The 19305-nt window shown below is 41.1% G+C and overlaps 1 protein-coding gene across 1 annotated transcript in view; it reads left to right on the top strand.

The window, feature by feature from the left end:
• Positions 1-18986, top strand: part of oca2 (oculocutaneous albinism II) — a 136842-nt gene extending 117856 nt beyond the window's left edge. Inside the window, exon 25 of the mRNA XM_035408682.1 lies at positions 17869-18986. Within this exon, the coding sequence (XP_035264573.1) occupies positions 17869-17956 (88 nt within the window). The 3' untranslated portion in view covers positions 17957-18986. The remainder of the gene's footprint in view (positions 1-17868) is intronic.
• The last annotated feature ends 319 nt before the right edge of the window (positions 18987-19305 follow it).

Raw genomic sequence — 19305 nt, 5'->3', positions numbered from 1 at the left:
AAAAGCGAAAAGCAAACTTTTTGGAAGACGAGATCACGGTGATGGTAGAGGAGATTGAAGACAGGCAACACATATTATTCGGTGGACTAAATGGTGGGTTGACAAACAATTAATTCCTCGCACCTTTAATTGATAATTCCTATCAAATTATTCATAAAGCTAATGCAAAGTTCATCACAGGCTTGGACGCAATACCCCTACATAACCAGCAGGAAAATCGCTTACGTTAAGTCTAGACTTGCGTGGCGATAAGAAGATTTCCAAGGTTTTATAAATAACTACTTATACATGATTTTCTGCGTAAGTACTACTTAAGATCAAAATTGATCGCAAGTCCGTTTTATAAATGAGGCCCCTGACAAATAGCAGGATTTTATAGGTTCCAAACAGAAAAAAATCATGAATTGACCTTCATTGGCTTCTGCTGAGCTGATGGGGCAGAAAACTTCCCTTTAAACTGATCACTGGTCTTAACCTATTTTCCATGGTTAACAAGCATGTTAAGCTCACATATTCTTTCTTCACAATTTGGCCATTCTGGGCACTTGGAAACTTCACAGATAAGATAGAAGTCAGAGAGAGCAGGAACTGGGGGGTAGCCATTTGAGGTGTGAATGTATGTGTGTGTGTGTGTGTGAGAGAGAGAGAGTGATTGTGGGTGTGCATGTGTGTGTCAGCGGGGGTGGCCTGGGAAACCCCATGATGGCATTGCACATTCTCATCAGATTCTGTACCTTAAAAATAGGTTAATATACCTAGAGGTACATTAAATTACAGACATTTAGCAGACACTCTTATCCAGAGCGACTTACATTGTATCCAATTATACACGTGGATATATAAAGGAGCAATGCAGGTTAAGTACCTTGCTCAAAGGTACAACGGCAGGGCCCTACCGGGGAATTGAACCTGCGACCTTTAGGTTACAAAACCAACTCCTTAGCCATTATACTACGCTGCCATCCCTAGGTACCATGTTGGACATTTTGGGCAGGCCATACCAGAACAAAGCAAAATCAGAGTGTCGCTGCTGACTTCGCAGCTTGGTTTAATCATTGCTTGATCTTCGCTTCCAGAGAACAGCCGTCAGCTGTTTCTCTTGGAGGTAAAATGGCAGCATTTCCAATCACCACCTTTGGATTTCCCACAGGAACTACGTCCATTTAGTTATTTTGTTTCCTGCTGAATGTAGTGTTGCGTTGAGGTGTTGGTCAAAATGTGTAACTGTCTTTTGTACCTGTTTCAATGAAAGTGCTGAACAGTATTTTCATTTGAGAGTTCTCTGTATGGACCTATGTGTTGTTGTGAGGGTGTGCTGTTATTATTTGTTATTACAAATAATGTAGTATTACTGATAGAGTGGGGAATTGTTGCAGACAAAATCCAGAATACTCCTCAGACGAGTGATGACAGGGTCCTAATGTCATTTTTGGGGGTCCATGCATTTCTATCTGCATGAGTGGGACACTCCTCGTGATGGGGCATGCAGCACACTTACCCCCCAAAGAAGCGGATCCAAACTGCTTGGATCAGCTGAATCCAGCAGGGTAATTGAGCTTAAAGAAAGGGAATGAAGGAAAGATGCTACTCTGCAAATACCAGTACCACAGTAACTTCCTCATAGGGGAGACTGGCTCTAAAGGACAGTCTGTTCACAGACACTCCAGGGCTGCAACATCACCCTTAAGACAGCACAAATGTCTATAGAACTTCCTCAGTACAGGTTGAAAAAAAACAAACAGGACAAAAATAGACTTTCAGGTAACACAATAACTAGACACATCTGCTGCTGGAGGTATGGAGAAGCCTCCCCAGCTGGAAAACCAGCACAGACTGCTGGTTCCAAAAAGATGGACTGTAGTTTCACATCAGTAATCAAAGGTGAACATTCTCATCTTGAGATGGATTGGAAAAATTTTGAAGCACACACTTTGCAAATATCAGTGTGTGCTGTGTTACATCTTGTAATCTCCCTCCCTTTATCCCTTTATGTTGTTTTTCTGCAAATTGTAGGCCCCCCCCCCCCCCCAAAGGCACTGGTCATGTTGGTGTGAAGGATTTATCACCTACAGGGGTGATAGTTGACCCTCTTCAGAGAGCCAATATCAGGAACCTCTAATTCACTATTTGGCCATTCTGAGCCCTTGGAAACTTCAAAGATAAGAGAAAAGTCACAGGGAGCAGGAACTGGGGAGTAGCCATTTGAGGTGTGAATGTGTGTGTGCATGTGAGAGAGAGAGAAAGAGAGAGAGAGAGAGAAACGCATGGGCCACTAATGCAGATAGAAACGCAAGGAGCGCTAATATCTCCTGTTGTACCTGCAGTGTTTTTGAGGTTTTGGCCAAGATCCTCTTTGGCTAGCGGTATCAGACTGTGTTATACAGTGAAAATTCAATCCCTGCAGTTGTTCAATCAAACGTTTCTTCACTGCCACTCTAACTTCGGAGAAAGTATAACTGAATTGCTTACTGGAACCCAGGGAATGACGACAGTCTGTGGTATCCTATTCGATCACCCGTCTGCGTGTTTGCCATCTTTTTGAAGTCAGCACTTTTCTGAGTGCTTCCTGACTGGCTCCTGCTGGTCTGCTGCGGCTGCTGGTGTACATGCTTCCCGCTTAATGGAGCTGCCTCTCCCAGTTTGTGAGATGTGGGGAGAACTCCCTGAGCAGGTAGGACAGCTGTGTGGGCTGCAGAAAGCAGGCGGGTGGACGGAATCACCCTGGGGTTTCTCCATGCCTGGAAAACAAACTGGAAGATGACAGATGGCGGGGTAATTGCTCATTTATCATCGGAACCCCCCCCCCATTATTGGGAATAAAATTTAGTTACATAATTGTTATTGGCGGGAAATGTCATTGGAGATGTCGCGTGGAGGGGCAGATCACTCAAAGAGCGCCCACAGCTGGCTCAGTCCTTCGTTCTGCGGTGTTTACATTAAAAAAACCCTTCAGGGTCTCTCATTGGTCTTACATTCGATAGCCAGTTGATGTATAGCCTTGTTCTGAGCATGCAGTGAGTGGCTGGCTGTGGATGTGGATGCCTCTCTCTCCGTGGGCAGAGCAGGTGTGGAACTGGCCCTGCTGTGGTCCTGGCGCTGGTCTCAGCCAGGAAACCGAGCCTAGGATGCCACCGCCGCTTGCTCCTGGGCTGGGAAAGGGGAATTGGTTGGAAATTCTGCGCCAAAATGTGTCCAGTCCCTCATGGTGAATAATTAACTTGCCTTGAGCGGCCACCAGTGTTTCTGGTGTGTGTCCATAGTGTATCTGAAGGCTCTCAATGACAAGGCTGTGTGTAGTGCTGGTGCTCATTGCTGTGTGTCATTGGGTTGATTGTAGGGAGCACAGCCAGGCAAATATATTGCTGTGATTGTATTGGGACATTTACATTTAGGCATTTAGCAGATGCTGTTATCCAAAGCTACTCGTACAGCTTACGGAAAGGGAGAACATGGTGATGTATTTTAAATATGTGTATTTTATTGAAAATATTTCACAGCACTTTATTTTTAATTTTTTGCAGTATCTGAAAGCACAAATCCATTGTGTATTTGCCAGTACATTGTGGAGTGTCTTGGCATTATATTGCAATGTACTTACTTACCTACTCAATGTACCTGGAAATGAAAGCCGGGTACTGGTGCTGCACATGGGCTGTCTGCAGCTCTGAACAGGACAAACGTGCGGTAAAACATTACGGCACGCTCACCATGGTCACGGTCAGCGCGCCTAAAGAAGAAGGGGCTTGGCAGCGCAAGCTGGCACTGTTTACTGCAAAGCTCTTCACCTGTCACTTCATCTCTAGCCCTTTCATTGTCCTTTCAATGCCACAGTGACAGATTTGCAGCTGGGTTTTACTGCTGGGATAGTATGTCACTGTAATGTTGCAAGAGCCTGAGACAGAGAGGTAGGGGGAGGTGTTCTGACCCTTGTAATCCTCTCTCTTCCACATGATTTGCTTTGTGTCACACTGAAAAATACCCCCCCCCCGCCCCCCCCCCCCCCCCAACACACAGGCTGCATCACTCTCCCACGGACACAGTTCTAAGTTACATTTATTAGGCCATGTCGTCTCTCTCAGAATATTGACCAGCATTACTATCATATGTAATGACATTATTCTCCTCTTGACAGTTTTTTTTTTTTGTACGTGTGTTTTGTCTCGCTTTTCCCTCTAAGTTAATGAAGTGACTCTGGGTGTAACTCTGACCCCTTATAAAAGTTTAATGGCTGGCTCTCCACTGTACATCTGTTCTACTGTGGACGTGTTTTTACAGAATTAGAGATTGAAGGTGGCAAATAAATTTCTGTAGTGACACATTTACAGGTGTTTGAAACTGTTGGAGCTTTCAAGCCAAGTGGTTGGAATTGCAACTCAGACCGAGCGGGTTACGGAGTAATGAGGTAACATCCCAAAGTATAAATCTGCACTTGACAAATTAAAGTTCCACTGCCGGGGTAGTAAAAAAGGCCCTTTTACAATGTTTCATAAATGTACCAAATGAAACCCTAATGAAAAATGCCATGCCATGTTTCGCCAGCAGGCTTTTCATTTTCTGCTTTGTTAGACACAGGTATGTAAACTAATTTCATATACTCAGAAATCATAGTCCTTCATTAAAAAATATACTTTTGCTGACTGAGAACGAAAGATAGAGACTCTGAGTGTCTAAAACTGGGTGGGCTTCAAACTGTAATACACATGATTTCATAACCCTTTAGTTAATTAACTTTTTTTTAGCTGCATTCTATGTCCAGTATGTCTTCTATCCATTTTGTATTTTAGGGCCATATTTACTAAGGATTTGTGGGGCTTTTATAACGCTAACGAGACAAATAGCGTTTTTCCATATTTACTAAGGTGCTGCATCGGATTTTTGCGCTGGTAAAACGAAAGAAATGTGGTATCCCTAAAAATTGAGTATTTGCGTTAATTCATATGTATTTTAGAGTGTGGGAGAGGAGAATGAAAATGTATGCTCATTACTTACTAGAGGTGATTTATCATGGCTGGTGGCCGTTGTGGCAAAGGTAATTGCTTCTGTTTTTTAATGTCTGAAAAAAGCAGGTGTTCTCCGGCTTAAGATCAGCGTGGCCAATCGTAAAAGGAAACATCGTAAATGTATTAGAGTAGGGGAGAGTTGACAAAAATGCCACAGTATTCAGATTTTGCTGTTTTATTAAGAACATATTTAGCCTCCTATGAAATTTTACTTCAAACAGCTTTGACATGTCAGTGGTCATTAGCTGTTTCATTTACATTCATGACTTAATCATGTCAGATACAATTAAAACCAAGGTACATGCAGTCTGATGTTACATGCATATCACCTAGTTGGCACAATTGCATCAGAGGTTTGGAATAATTTTAACATTAAATGAAAACGCCCCGTAATGTGCAGGTTTTTTCCTGCATGTACAGAAGTTAATCAAGGAAACACATTTCCAATAGTAATGTGAGACCAGCCACATCCTTAGATTATGAAGCATGGGGCTTTATTCATGAAAAAGATGTACGCCAATGTATGCAAGCATTGCCGCACAAGTAACTTTGTAACTAGAGAGATGGTAACATCCAAATAGATGAGGAAAGCTGCTTTTGTTTGCTTCTTAACATCCTGGCGAGCTTTTACAAAGCAAATAGCTGACCATACAGACCAATCTGGTGTGTGCTTATTGTAAATGCCTGTGACCAGGTAACTGTTTCTTAATCACTTGCAGCATCCAAAAGATGAGGATGTCAACACAGCATGCAAAATTAGCTCAACACATTTAACATTAAACACGTTGATGTATTCAAGCTATTCTTTTTTTTTGTTTTTTTTTTTTTTTTTTGCTAATGAGACTTGTTAATATTTAAAAGGTGACAGTGCCTATCCATTGTATTCATGGATCCTGACACCTGTCCAACCTGTCCAAAACCTGACTTCACCAGTGATGGAGCGGTACAACAATGTTGCTTTTCACCCATGCGCAAAATGCATCTTAAATACTGGCAGTACATTTAAATGAACTCGCTGCGGCTGTGCTCATTTACATAACCAGTCTTTGTAAATACCCCGCTAAATTGAAAACATGCGGCGATGCAGAATTCTGCGGCATGGATGGTAATTTGCGGCATGCTTAGTAAAAATGGCCCTTAGTGTTTTATGACTGATCCAAGAATTGTGCCAGTGGATTCAAGAACAAGGCAGATGGTCCAGTCTTATATCGTTTGGTTTCTACTGAAATCAGGCGTGTCAGGCAAGTACTTCCAGGACATGTTGATAGTTTGCTAGGCCATCCTACTCAATCCCCTAGTTCTCACAATAAGGATTACCTCTTTGCCACATTTCCTTGCCTGATCATGCAGCAGTATTATTCCAGATTTCCTAACTGAAGCCCTTCAGTGTTGACAGGCAATGCAGAAAAGGCATGATGCTGTAATGCAATTGTGGAAGAGCTATTGCTACATGCTGTTTCCAGCTTGATTTTTTATACAGTATATGACTTCATATATGGAACTCTACTGGAGGGATGGAATGCCATTCTTCGAAAAGATATTCCCACATTTGGTGTTTTGATGGTGGTGGAGAGCACTGTCTAACACAGTGGTCCAAAATCTCCCACAGGTATTCAACTGGTTTGATATCTGGGGACTGCGAAGGCCATAGCATATGATTCACATAATTTTCATACTCATTCACTGACCCCTTGTACCCTGTGGAGGAGACCTGGAAGAGAAGGAATATTCCTCTCTATGTAGTTTTTCGACGGACTGTTCTCGCTGACACGGTCTGATCACGTCCTGCATTTACATTCTCAGTCACCTGAGGAAGAGCTGCTCTTCTGTGTTTCCTTATATATATCACTAATGCAAGAGCATCACCAAATATGCGCTTTCAACCGCAATTTCAGACCCTATTTATTGATGTCTTTCCCATAGATTTAAATGCAGATGTCACTTTAGTCACTGTTCGTATTGAAACACTAGCCAGTTGAGCAGTCTTTATGACTGAAGCTCCAGACATCCGTGCCCCAATAATGAACCCTCTTTCAAAGTCACTTAGATCTTTTACTCTTGCCATCTTTATCCAAATTCGAGGTCAACTGGGCCTGCTCAGCATTTTTATACATGCCACAGAACATGATAGAATGTTAATTGCTTAATTGTGTCATGCAGTGCAACAGCTGCATTTGTTATGTTTCTCCACTCATTTATTCATGTTTTTCCTGTAATTTGTCACTCGTCTGTATATATTCCTTGATATACAGGGGTCTGCACATTTGGCATTAATGCAAAGATGTCTTTGATCCTTCAGATCAACTGAACACTGAAGCCAGTCGGGTATTCTGTTCCACCATAATTTACATATAGGCATATAACAGATCCCTTATCTACAACAACTTATGCAACGTACAGTGCCCTCCAAAAGTATGGTAATGGTAGAGTGAAATGTAATTTTTGCTATGTAGTTTGATTTGAGATGAAAAGATGGATATAAGACAAAAGTACAATCGGCTTTTATTTGATGGTATGCACATGCACGTTTTAAAATTTAGCAGAAACAGCTGTTTTTGTACCCCCATTTTCAGCTGTGCAAAATGAACAGATGACAGGTGTTAATGGTTGCTCACGTGCACACAGAAGAGTAGTGAGTGTCTAGTCTTGTTTTAGCCTTTGTTTTCATCCGTGGAAATTGTATTTAGAGTCAGAGGCATACACCATCATGGAGACCAGAGAACTGACTGTGGGTAAAACGTATTCATCTTTTGATCTTAAATACAAATGCCTTAAGTATAAAGCAAAAATAACTAACTTCACTCTATCCTTACCATACCTTTGGAGGGCACTGCATATTGTTGCATAGACCCCATGTATTTCTATAGCTGGATGAAATAATGCATTTTCCAAAGGCACAAGAGTAAAATTAAGGTAATTTCAGCCTTATTCCATCAGCACATAAAAAGTACAAAACACTTCAGTTCCAAAAGAACTTGTGAAAGCTGAGGGTTTTGTGGCAAATGTTTACCAGACAAACAAGCAGGCCTTTAACAAAGTGGTGTTAACTAAAAAGAACATCCATTCGGTTGCACAAGTTAAAGGATCCCATTCATCCATGCCTCAACCCCTGTTCACTTTTCCTCCTCCTGTGATTTGCTGTCATAGCCCAGCATAATTAATACACCCTTTCTCCTAAATTGCCTTCCAAGTCATGGATGTGTTTCAGACAATGGAGTCTGCAGGTGCATTCTGCATTTGGCATGCAGTCAATCTTTAAAAGGTAATGCACCACACAATCATGGACACTCTCCTTCTTTCAAACACAGGCAAGGGAATAACTAATAAAAAGTGTCTTTTCATTACAGACCATTTCATTTCATTTCATACCTTAATACATTTATTAAGGTATAGCCATAATGCCTGACCTCCTGCACCACATCTAAATGCAGAAAGTGGCATTGATATTCACTTGAGTTCTGAAATAGGAAGATTTCAGAACTCAAGTGAATATCAATGCCACTTTCTGCATTTAGATATGGTGCAGGAGGCCAGGAATTATGGCTATACCTTAATACATATGCATCCTGTTTCCAAATACTATTGTAAAACTCATATCAAACTGTGTTTTTCACATTACTCGCGCGTTTTTCAAAGTTACGGACAAACTGCATGGCAGTTAGATTGAATCATGACCCCTGTCACCTAGGACATATTGAGAGTTAAAGTCAAACCAAAAAGGTCCAGATAATATCAGGCCATGGAAGGAAGTTCAATCATCTATAATTAAATGGCAGAGTAGTCATGCTGGTTGAGATGAGATTTTCTGGCAAGGTGAACCCTCCAGTCGTTGTGCATTGTTAAAGCAGTCCTTTCAGAGGCCTTTTGTCCTTCATGCCACACATGGTAGCTAGATTTGGGCCCCCTCAGCCCATTGGCTGGCTCTATCTAGGTTTCTGGGTTGACCTCTGCCATGTTCTCCAACAAACTAGCCTGATGGGTGTGCTGGACGTAGCAGGATTTTTTGTCAGCTCAAAACCTTTACTTAAATGTTATTTTTTCTAGTGTATGGAGACCCAATGTACTGGTATTCTTGATTTGTCAGCCTATTCTGATAATATTTTCAGCATTTCCACATACCAGTGATATCAGTATATACTGTAAGATTGACTTAGTTTGTAATTAAACTGTTGCTTGTGCAATGTATTGCCATTTGTATCAAATATACTAAAATAAATAGCAAAACATATAAGTTATTGCCACTTTGGTCTAATTTTGATGCATCTGAATGTAATGTAATACATTAGCAACTATTTCATATATATTTGAAGTGCCTTCATATATACAAAGGAATTCATTTTATTACAGTATACAGTTTATCTTATATAGAAAGTGCAGTCTAAATAAATGTGTAGTCCGTGTAGATTTTGTACCAGCGGGATTGTTCTCAGGTTTTACAAACTGTGCTTATACACAATAATCCTTGTTACACAGATGTTAAAAGGAGAAGCAAAGTAATGTTCTCGTGGAGTATTTATAAACCTCTCAAATGCATTCCAATCCCAGGGCTGGTAACAGCTGAAGTGCTGTCTGTTGAGGGAGAGAGAAGATTTGGCTTCAGGGATGGTGTCTTTCACCTGTGGTGTCCACATTGGAGGGAACAGGGGCGGCTAGTGTCTGCCAGTGATTAAGAGACTATTATAGTGGACAAAAAGGACCCAATTTACATCTATTTTTAGCTCAGCTGTTCATTATCATTTTGTGCATACTGGATGGGAGGAAATCTGCCTTAATTAAAAATGGGTGCTGATTGAGAACACCTGGAGGATAGAGCATACATGAATGTGGATGTGGGAGTGTGTATGTGTGTGTCTTAATTCAAAAATGTATGAGTCCAAACTGGTCAAAAAGAACTCTATCGATGTAAAATGTACTTTATGAGAGCTGAATATTGAATTTTTTTGTTTCAGTGTATTTTTTTGTATTAAGCCGTTCCCTCCAGTAAATATTAGCGGCACCACAATGCCAGCTTTCCTACCTTACACCCAGCCTCCTCCTGCTAATGCAGCCGGCACTGGGATGCCGGTTTCCCCCATAACATACCACCCCCTCCCAAACGGCTCCCTTCTGTACACATTCCTGACACTGGGATGCCAGTATTCCTCACCCCTTTTCCAGCCTCCTTTCCAAATTACGCACAATGCTTCCCTTCCAGTCACTCCATATTGCACTAATACAACAGCTGCTCTCTCTCCTGGGTCACCTGAACTTTGCTGATGACCCAGGAGCCTACCACAAAGTCGAGCCTTAATTTCTCATCTACCTTCTCTTGCTCCTCACTCCTCAAAATGATCATCCTTAAAGTTCCAGCAAGCCGTCTTTGGCAGCACATCCTCGCCAACTGGAACGGCATCTCACGCTTCCACAATGATCATTTAACCAACCCTGGTGATATCCAGCTTTACACTGATTCTGCTCTGTCTACCGGTTTTGGGGGTTTCAATGGAGGTCTGACGAATTTAACCCCTCTTGTGATACTGCCTCATCAATCCAAACATAGCCTCCGGTCAGTCTGGCTTTCTTTCTTATACGTAGCAAAACTGTCTAAAGTGGTGAACCCACGTCCATCTTATACTTCAGACTCTTATCCATACAAATCTATAATTAACTACAAACAAATTGTGATCCCAAAGTTCTTCCTCTCTGATCCTTTATTCATAACATGTCACCACGAGGTTTGGATTTCTGTCCCATCTTTGCGAGGTTCTGTCCATATCTGTGATCTCCCCAAACTTATTGTCTGGCCACTCTTTCCGCATTAATGCCGTAACTATCTCTTCCCGTCGAGACGTCTCAGATAAAGTGATCAAACTAGTGGGTTGCTGGCCATCTCAAGCCTATCAGCTCTACATCCACACAGATCTACAAGATCTTTGAGTAGCACAGTCAGCGCTCTTTCTTTATGAAGACTTTTGGGGTTCACCGAGCCCAGGAGCTACAGTGAATCCTTTGCCAAAGTCTTGGTGAATTGAAGCAAGAATAGCTGAGGTTCAGGAGGAGGACCACATCTCAAACACTCCCCTTCCACTTATTCCCTATTAGAAACCCTCTTGCCCACTGCAGCTGTTCTTTCATTCTCGTTGTATTCATTCTCCTGCCCCTCTCCCTCTGTATCTCTCTTCATTTTTCTCCCTGTCTCTTTCTCTCTCTCCTTCTACTACAGAGCCCAGTGGGGGTTCACTGAACCCGGGGGATATGGTGAATCCTTTGCTCAAGTCTTCCCCACACTGCAGACTCATTGCCCATAGTACTATTTATGGCTTTCAATCGTGAGCACCTGCTCAATAAACATACTCATTTGATAGTGTGGCCCTTACCTTGTGAAATATTGAGTCGCAGGCAAATGATTCGCTGTTTGGAGCATCAGGCTATTTGCATGAACATGCGGGTGTACCTAATGAAGTGGCCACTGAGTGTATGTGTGCTCGTAAGTACGACTCTGTGTGTGCGTGCATGCGTGAGTGCATTTCTATTTGTGCATGTAGGCCTGAGTTAGTTTTTTGTGTGACTTCGTATTTGTGTGTCTGTATGGGACTGTGTGCATGTGTAAATGTGAGCGTTGTTGAAACTGTGGTCATGTGTGTGTGAAAACAGACACACAGGAGACAGACAATACTATGAATCAAACTGACGCTTTATGTGTGCTAACTGTTATGCTGCGGTAATGAGCCGGAACTATGGCAGTATTCACGTCTGTGTTGGCCCCCTTGAAAAATATTATTTCCCAGCAGCTTTGTCGGTTTAACTGAAATTTATTACGGGCAGCATGCAATGAGATTTTAACAGCATTGATTTAATTTTAAGATTGCATTACTTTGGTTTGTGAGACCTATACATTTTTCCAGATGTCATGCAATTTGGATTTTATCTGGATTGCTTTGGGGGGAGATATTACACAGACTACAGAGTCTCCACGGAAGGGCTCTCTCTGCTACCTAGAGAACATCCGATAAAGAAATTCACAAGTCTGGTTGTGTGCGCGCATTTGTAAATGCACATGCGTGTGTGTGTTGTGCACATACATAACTTAGTGTGACTGCATGTGCGTGACATGTATAGTTGTGAGTATTGTGTGCGTGTTTTTACGTGTGTGTGTGTGAGTGTGTGTTTGTGTGTGTGAGTGCGTGTGAGCGTGTGTGAACATGTTAGCAGAGGGCGGTGACAATACGTGTTAAATGGCTGAGCACACACTGGCACGATAAAGGTCAAGAAGTTGTGCAGAGTTTCTTCAGTGAAAAAAAAGCTCATTTGAATACATCAAAATTCAGGCTTCCCCACCAGTCAGATTTCCTACCTTCCAGACCGAGGAGAAATATACTGAAGCTATTTTTGACTGATGTTTTTGAATGTTAAAACTTTGCATGCTGTAGAGCTGAGTGAATGAACCAGCAGGATCTCACTCCACATGCTGCGTGTAGGCTGTTAAAGCAGAGACTGCCCATTATATGGAGAGGTCAAGTCTTTATACCTCTGAGCAGCTGAACAGTGGGGTTCCCAGCCAGGTCTCCACTTTCAAGTGAGTGGGACACAACCTATTGTTAGTGTGGATGTGACATTTTCCTTTTTCCCTCTTTGAATGACACACACAGGGGGCCATTTTGATGTCTTTGTTGGGAGTTTTGGGGTGAAGGCAACCCTGATTGGTTGTCTTTTCTTCAGGGTGGACATTTTTCTCCATAAGCGTGACCTTCACAAACAGACGGTCAGATGACCATTCCACATCAGTTATTTTTTTCTTTTGCCACCCCTCCAAACTTCCTCTCACGTTGTCATTGATAGTATTTAATTAATTTTAATAATTAAATTATTCACTGCCTTGGCTGTTATGCTCGGATTAATACCATGGAGCATGGTCTTCCATTATGTAAATTAAAACCTAGCGGAAAAGATTTCACACTTAATTTTTAAAATAATTTGGCTGGAGAAGGGAAGGGAATGCACATATACACTGACACACACACATGTGCACGTACACACACACACACACACACACACACACACACACACAGGCAAGCACTCTCTCTCTCTCTCTCACACACACATACACACACATTAAACTCCAAACAGCATATCATGAACGCTGATTTTTATGTGGATTTGTTTTGCAGAAAGATGCTCTTGGGTGCATCTTTCATGCAGGGTTTTCTCAAAGCCTGAAGAGGATGGGGCTTCTCAGTAGGTCATACCTGAATGGGGGTTCAAAAGTTCTGATTCAGCACTGATTCACCAGGATTGAAGCTAAACTGTCCCATTTCCCCGGAAATGAAACATCTGAAATCAACATTATTAGCTGTTATAATTTTCCACAGCAGTCTCGACACTTTTAAGTGGCCTACTTCTTCTCCTCCTCACTCAAGGCCAGGTGATTCTCTTTGGATGAGCTTGCTTTGGAAAACATCCTTCACATTTATATTTTTACGAATTTATAAAATGACATAATTGACCCAATGAAAATAACCTGTAAACAGTAATTCATTCGCAGAAATTCTATCTGCCGGGATGTATGCGTGTGCATTGCATTATGGGTAACAACTAGTACTCTTCACTCTTGGAGCGCTATTGTATTTTATTGCCTTAATAACTAAGTGTATATATATAGACACAACATACCGTACATAAAAATGTCTCATTGTCTGTTCATTACCTTGTGCATTTAATGAACTGACGATTGCTGCGTATCCTGTTTCATTAACTATACATTACTAAGCAATTTGGGGAACTGAATGGTGATTGTATTTTTCACATTTCATGCGTGTGGGTGGTTCTCTTGTACATCATTATTTCCCTCTTCCTAAGAGGAATTCTAGTTTAAAATACTGCCATGTGTTTTCAGAAAAAGACCTGTCACAATGATTTACAGGAAGAAGGTAGATATCCAAATGACAAACCATCTGGAGTTCTCTTTTTGAAAACGACGGGAGCTGATGGGGAGATGACATGGCAAGTGGCAGCAATTGTTTGGTGGCCAAGCGGCAGCAGATGGATCCCCAAAATCACTGTCATGGTGCAGAATTTAGTGTGCTTCCACTTGGCAGCATGTTGAGATTAATCGTTTCTCTGTAACGCTTTTTGCTTTGTCCCCTGGATCTCAGTGATTGATTTTTGTCCTACAGGGTTTACGAACGGGTCTATTTTAAGCCCTCTCCCATTCAACCCTGGAATGACTCAAAATAGCGCTTGCCAAGTAGCACACTGATCAGAATTATGTGCATAAAGATAAAAGGAATTGTGCATAACTGTAAATGCCACAGACAAACCCCATTAACTGTCGCAGTTCCACAGGCCTTATCTCATCATTATGCACCTGGAAAAGCAATTATTTGTGAATACTGGCTGGTTTATTTATGTGTCGCCAATAGACTCGTGATGTGTTTTTAAAGTGGCTTTAAGAATACTTTTCATTATATATTGGTGAAATATTGCAATTTTACATGAAAATTATATATGTTTTTATACAGTTGACATGTGCTGAATTCCCATAGGAGGTGAATGGTCATGATACTTTCAGCAGCACATCAGCAATGCTTCTCTCAACCTTTGGCCTTTAAACAACCCCAAAATTATTCCACTTCCCTGACCTTTCGGCCACTTTCCAAAACTGCATGTAATTACTTCTAATAAGTGTCACTTGACTGATTCTGCCTTGCTTGCTGTGGTTTAGACCAGTGCAGTGCATTTTGTTTCTCCTTTTCATACTGCAAAGAAATTTGACTCCTGAGGGTGCATAGTTAAGATAATCATACAATAAAACAAGGGGGATTGAGCGGATTGCTTAGGCCTTTTCTGGGTTGTGAGGGTTTGGTCCTTTACTAGAGGTAACTGGGACACTGGTGTATATGATATATCACATTCCACCAAACATTTCTGACATTAAACAAGCTCAGAGTAATTACAGAGTAAGCTCACTGGATTATTGACTCATATTAGAATAATTTGTTATTCTAATCAGTCTGTGAAGTTTGAGAATTTAGAATTGTAGATGTCTGTTTCCAGATCGTATAGTTTTTAAATACAATTAACAGCAACACATTTTTTAAATGTGTATAGCATTTTCTGAAAGCTGAAATCATTTTCAAGTTTGTCCATAAATTGTGAAGTATCACAATATCCTGAAAATATATTTAATTTCAATACATTACAGTTTAATCTGTTTCATAAGGGAAGGCAATCATTTTTTATGCTGAGAGGTAGCTGTGTCAGTTATCTGGCAGATTTCTCAGGCTCAGATTAATCCATTATTCTACTTCATAAATCACCCAGTATGAGCAATAGTGCACAAGAAAACTGGATGGGTGTGTACGCAGCTCTGTGTGTATCTCTGTGTGTGTATATATGCGTTTGTGTGTGTGTGTGTGTGCGTATGTGTATGTGTGTTCGCGTTTGAATTTTTTGTCCCCATTGTGGGAGAGGGTATAATCAGTAATTTCAGTTCCTGTTCATCAACCCAGTCAGCAAGCGAGCATTAAGCGACTAGCAGCCCATCAATAGCGCAGCTGTCCACCCGCCAGTTTCGCATGTCTACGCTACGGTAGTCTGCTAGCCGACAGTTGAGCCAATGCAATTGCGATGAGGATCAGCTAAGAAAAAAATTATAAAAAATGCTGGAGAATTGTCCTGCCACTAGTGGACCGCTGTAGTGCCGATTTGCTTAAATGCCGGGGAGCTGACAGCTGGCATCGGTGGCGGTCCGATAAGCGTTTACCTGCTAAGAAAGCAGGGGGTCAGATCTTTATTCACACAAACATGGCACAGATGAACCTGACCCACAATCACACATCAGGTGAAGGGGACCCATTCTGGCCTTTCTCTGAAAGAGGTAGTATCACACACCTCCAGCTTCTCTTCAAGATAAGGGTTGGCGCACAGAAAATTGATTAGTGTCAATTAAACTCTAACGGAGACTCCAACGGGGATAGAAATTTTCTCTGTCAGAGTGAAATGTATTCAGAAACTGAGCGTTTTGCTCTGCAGGAAGCTCTCAGAAATCTGGCATGTGAACGTGCCGCAAATGGCTGTGGAAGGACTGAAGAAAAAGCAAGGTTCACAGTCTTTGCCTGCTCTGTAAATTAATGTGTGCTATCACAGCATTTTCAAACAGTGTTTCTCATTTGAGGCACTTAAGATCTTGTGTTTGTGATGTGATCATTTTCATTTGACGTCTTCTAGTGTACGTCGACCATAGATATCGCTTTAATTTAAAGCTGATTAGTGGACACCGCTGGTCAATGTTAACATAATAACAAAACCTTCTCCAGCTAGCAGGTGGCCTCTGGAAGCTCCACTTTTTCCACGTTTGTGATTAATGGCTAATTGGAATTAAATACAGGAATCTGCAGCTCTGAGACATGATGGTTGGCTTTCTCTGACCAGGGTAGTTCAGTGATAACCCTCTGGTTGTTTTGTGTCTGGCTTGTAGTGTGGTAAATAGTCACTGGTTTGTGGGTTAATGCATTGTAGAAACACACACACTTCATTTATAGCGCTCCTGGCACAGGTGTGGGTGACTCAACAGGCACAATTAACAGTTCAAAATGGGGTCATGAAAGTGTGAAAAAAATCTTTATGGAAATATTTCAGGCAGCTACGCTTTAGTGTATCAAAGGGACATAGTAGAGAGGACTTATGCTGCCTTCTTTCTGATGGAAATGTGACAGAATATAATCCTCAATTGAGACACACACACACACACTACTTAGAGAGAGAGAAAGAGTGAGAGAGAGAGAGCGTGCATGAATAAGTGAGACAGAGAGAGAAACGGCAATAGGTTAATCGGTTCAGAAGACATCTCATGTGGAGTGATAGAATTCTGAGATTAAGGGACTCCACAGTTATGATTACACTTGTAATGCTTTTGGGAGGATTATGAATATTTTATAATGGAGCAGATAAAGGCATTTCACGTCAGACTCAGGGACTGGTCCACATTCACACACGACGTATGCAGAAAAGACTGGAAAAGCTGCTTAAAAGGTGGCGGCACAGGGAAGCTGCTATAATGTACGGATAATGCTGTTTGAGTTGCTCTGTTTGCAGAAGTGTCTGGGGGAATTGAGCTCTTCCCCATGTTAAACCCCACCGGTCCACACTGTAGACAACGGTGTCTCGAACATAGCAGACAAATGACACGTCCTGACAGGTTTTGTCATTGGAGGGAGGAGATGTCTAGATTATCAGTCACTGGAAGCAAACGTGAAGTACATGTCAAATCCATCGACACATTCACCCATAAGCCACTCTTCACAAAGAAGGAAGGGAATTTATACTGAGAAAATATTTAAACCAGGGGTGTCCAATCTTATCCAAAAAGGGCCAGCATGGAACCTTTTGTTTTAGCCTAGCATTAAGACACCTGATTAGACTTATCAAGGTCTGGATTGAAGGCCATGATTAGTTAATTAGTTGAATCAGGTGACATAGTGCTGGGCTAAAACAAAAACCTGCACCCACACTAGCTCTTTTTGTATAAGATTGGACAGCCCTGGTTTAAGCACATGTATTCTGGTATAGATTGAGTCGACAAAACACACACTCCATACTTCCATATGTGACATTTTATGCAGAAACAGATCTAATATGTAATATTTTGAAGACCACACAAAATCCTGTCAACTGAAAGTTCAGAATTATTCTGGCTGGCTACAGATGGATATATAATGTACATTTACGCATTTTTTTCCATCAAGATAAGGTCATGACAAAACATCTGTACTTTTGTCTCAAATTACCTTGAAATGTATGCACTTCTGCCTGGAGCAACTGCTTGAGAAGCAGTTTTAGGGGTAACGTGTGGCGGCTCCTGATATTGTTTCCATTGTCTTTTCTGTTGCAGGCTGGGATTCCCCATGATGCTCATGACTTGCACAATAGGCATGTGCTACCTGCTGGCCACTCACATTGGGCTAGGTTGGAACACCTAAAGGCATCCCGTCTTGGGATCAAAGAGACTCTGTGTTCTGCTGCAGGGCTTGCCACAGTCTCTGTGACAATGGGGAGAAAGGAGACTGTGCCATTACAGAACACTTAACATGCAGCTCCGTGAGATTCTGAGAACGGCTCAAGTCCAAGCTCTTTACCGCATTCCAAGTGCACCTACAGTACAGCGAAGCAACCAAACATCGCAAAGTGATGTGAAAAACAAAGAACTGAAACAAGGGAATAATACATGGTGGTCTGCTCCACCCTGGAATCCACTGCTTCCGTCTGTTTTGGAGGATGGAGGCTTTTTATTCCCTATGGTATGTTTGTTTACATTTGCCATGAAAAGCCACTGATGAGGTTATGTCTCCCTTTTAAGTGTTGCAAATACAATTTGTAAATTACTGTTGATACAGAACAATATTTTTTAAAATAAGAATGTTTTGAAGGTGAAATAACAAATTTATTTTGCATTTTAAAAAAGGTGCCATAAAAAAATACTGAAAGGGATGTTAGCATACGCCCTGCCGCATTCTCTGTAAGCAGCGTTGACCAATTTGTCTATGTAAGAGTCAAATATTTGCCAAAAGGCTAAATCTTAATATGGCTGTTTTCCATATTGTGTACTTTGCATTACCATAACTAACACAACTAATATACTGTAATAGACTGTAAGAGGAAGCTGATTTGACTCCTGTTTTAAAAAAAATACACAAATATTGTAACCTCACATTTATCTTAAATATTATTTTAAAGATTATAACATTTGATTGTGATAAACCTAAGAAATTATATCAGGAAAGTTAATACCTATCTGTTTCCCCAGAAACTGCCCTTTTGAATTACAAAATATTACAAAGTTATTTATTGTATTCTAAATTAAATTGATGAATGCTATGAACTATCCCTATTTAACTCATCTGGTGTACTGGCTATACTGTTTCATGAATCATGAATACTGCACTGTCCAATGCTCTAAATATGCATCTGGTAAAATAGAGAAAGTCAAAGCAATAAAACTCTTAACAAGTGGTTGAATTTATTCAATTTATTTCCCTTTGATTCTTCACAGTAGATCTATGTGCTACCTATGAACCATGTTGAAATAAAACTACTCTGAAAGTGTGCTTGTATGAACTAGCAATTACTTCACACTGAAAGTAGATGCAATGCTGTCCTAAAGAGAAATGTAACTTACAAAACTACAATTACAAAAAAAAAAAAAAATGAAGAAATCTAAATCAAAAATGAAAAAAAAAAAGTCATTATCATGCTCCTTAAACATATGCCTTCTTTTTGCACATGGGCAGAACCAGCAATGTGTGGCAATTGATTATTGACATCTATGCTG

The sequence above is a fragment of the Anguilla anguilla genome, chromosome 3 (genome assembly GCF_013347855.1).
Source record: "Anguilla anguilla isolate fAngAng1 chromosome 3, fAngAng1.pri, whole genome shotgun sequence".
Lineage (NCBI taxonomy): Eukaryota > Metazoa > Chordata > Actinopteri > Anguilliformes > Anguillidae > Anguilla > Anguilla anguilla.
The sequence above is the reverse complement of the archived record's forward strand: the minus strand, read 5'-3'. Positions and strand labels throughout refer to the sequence as shown.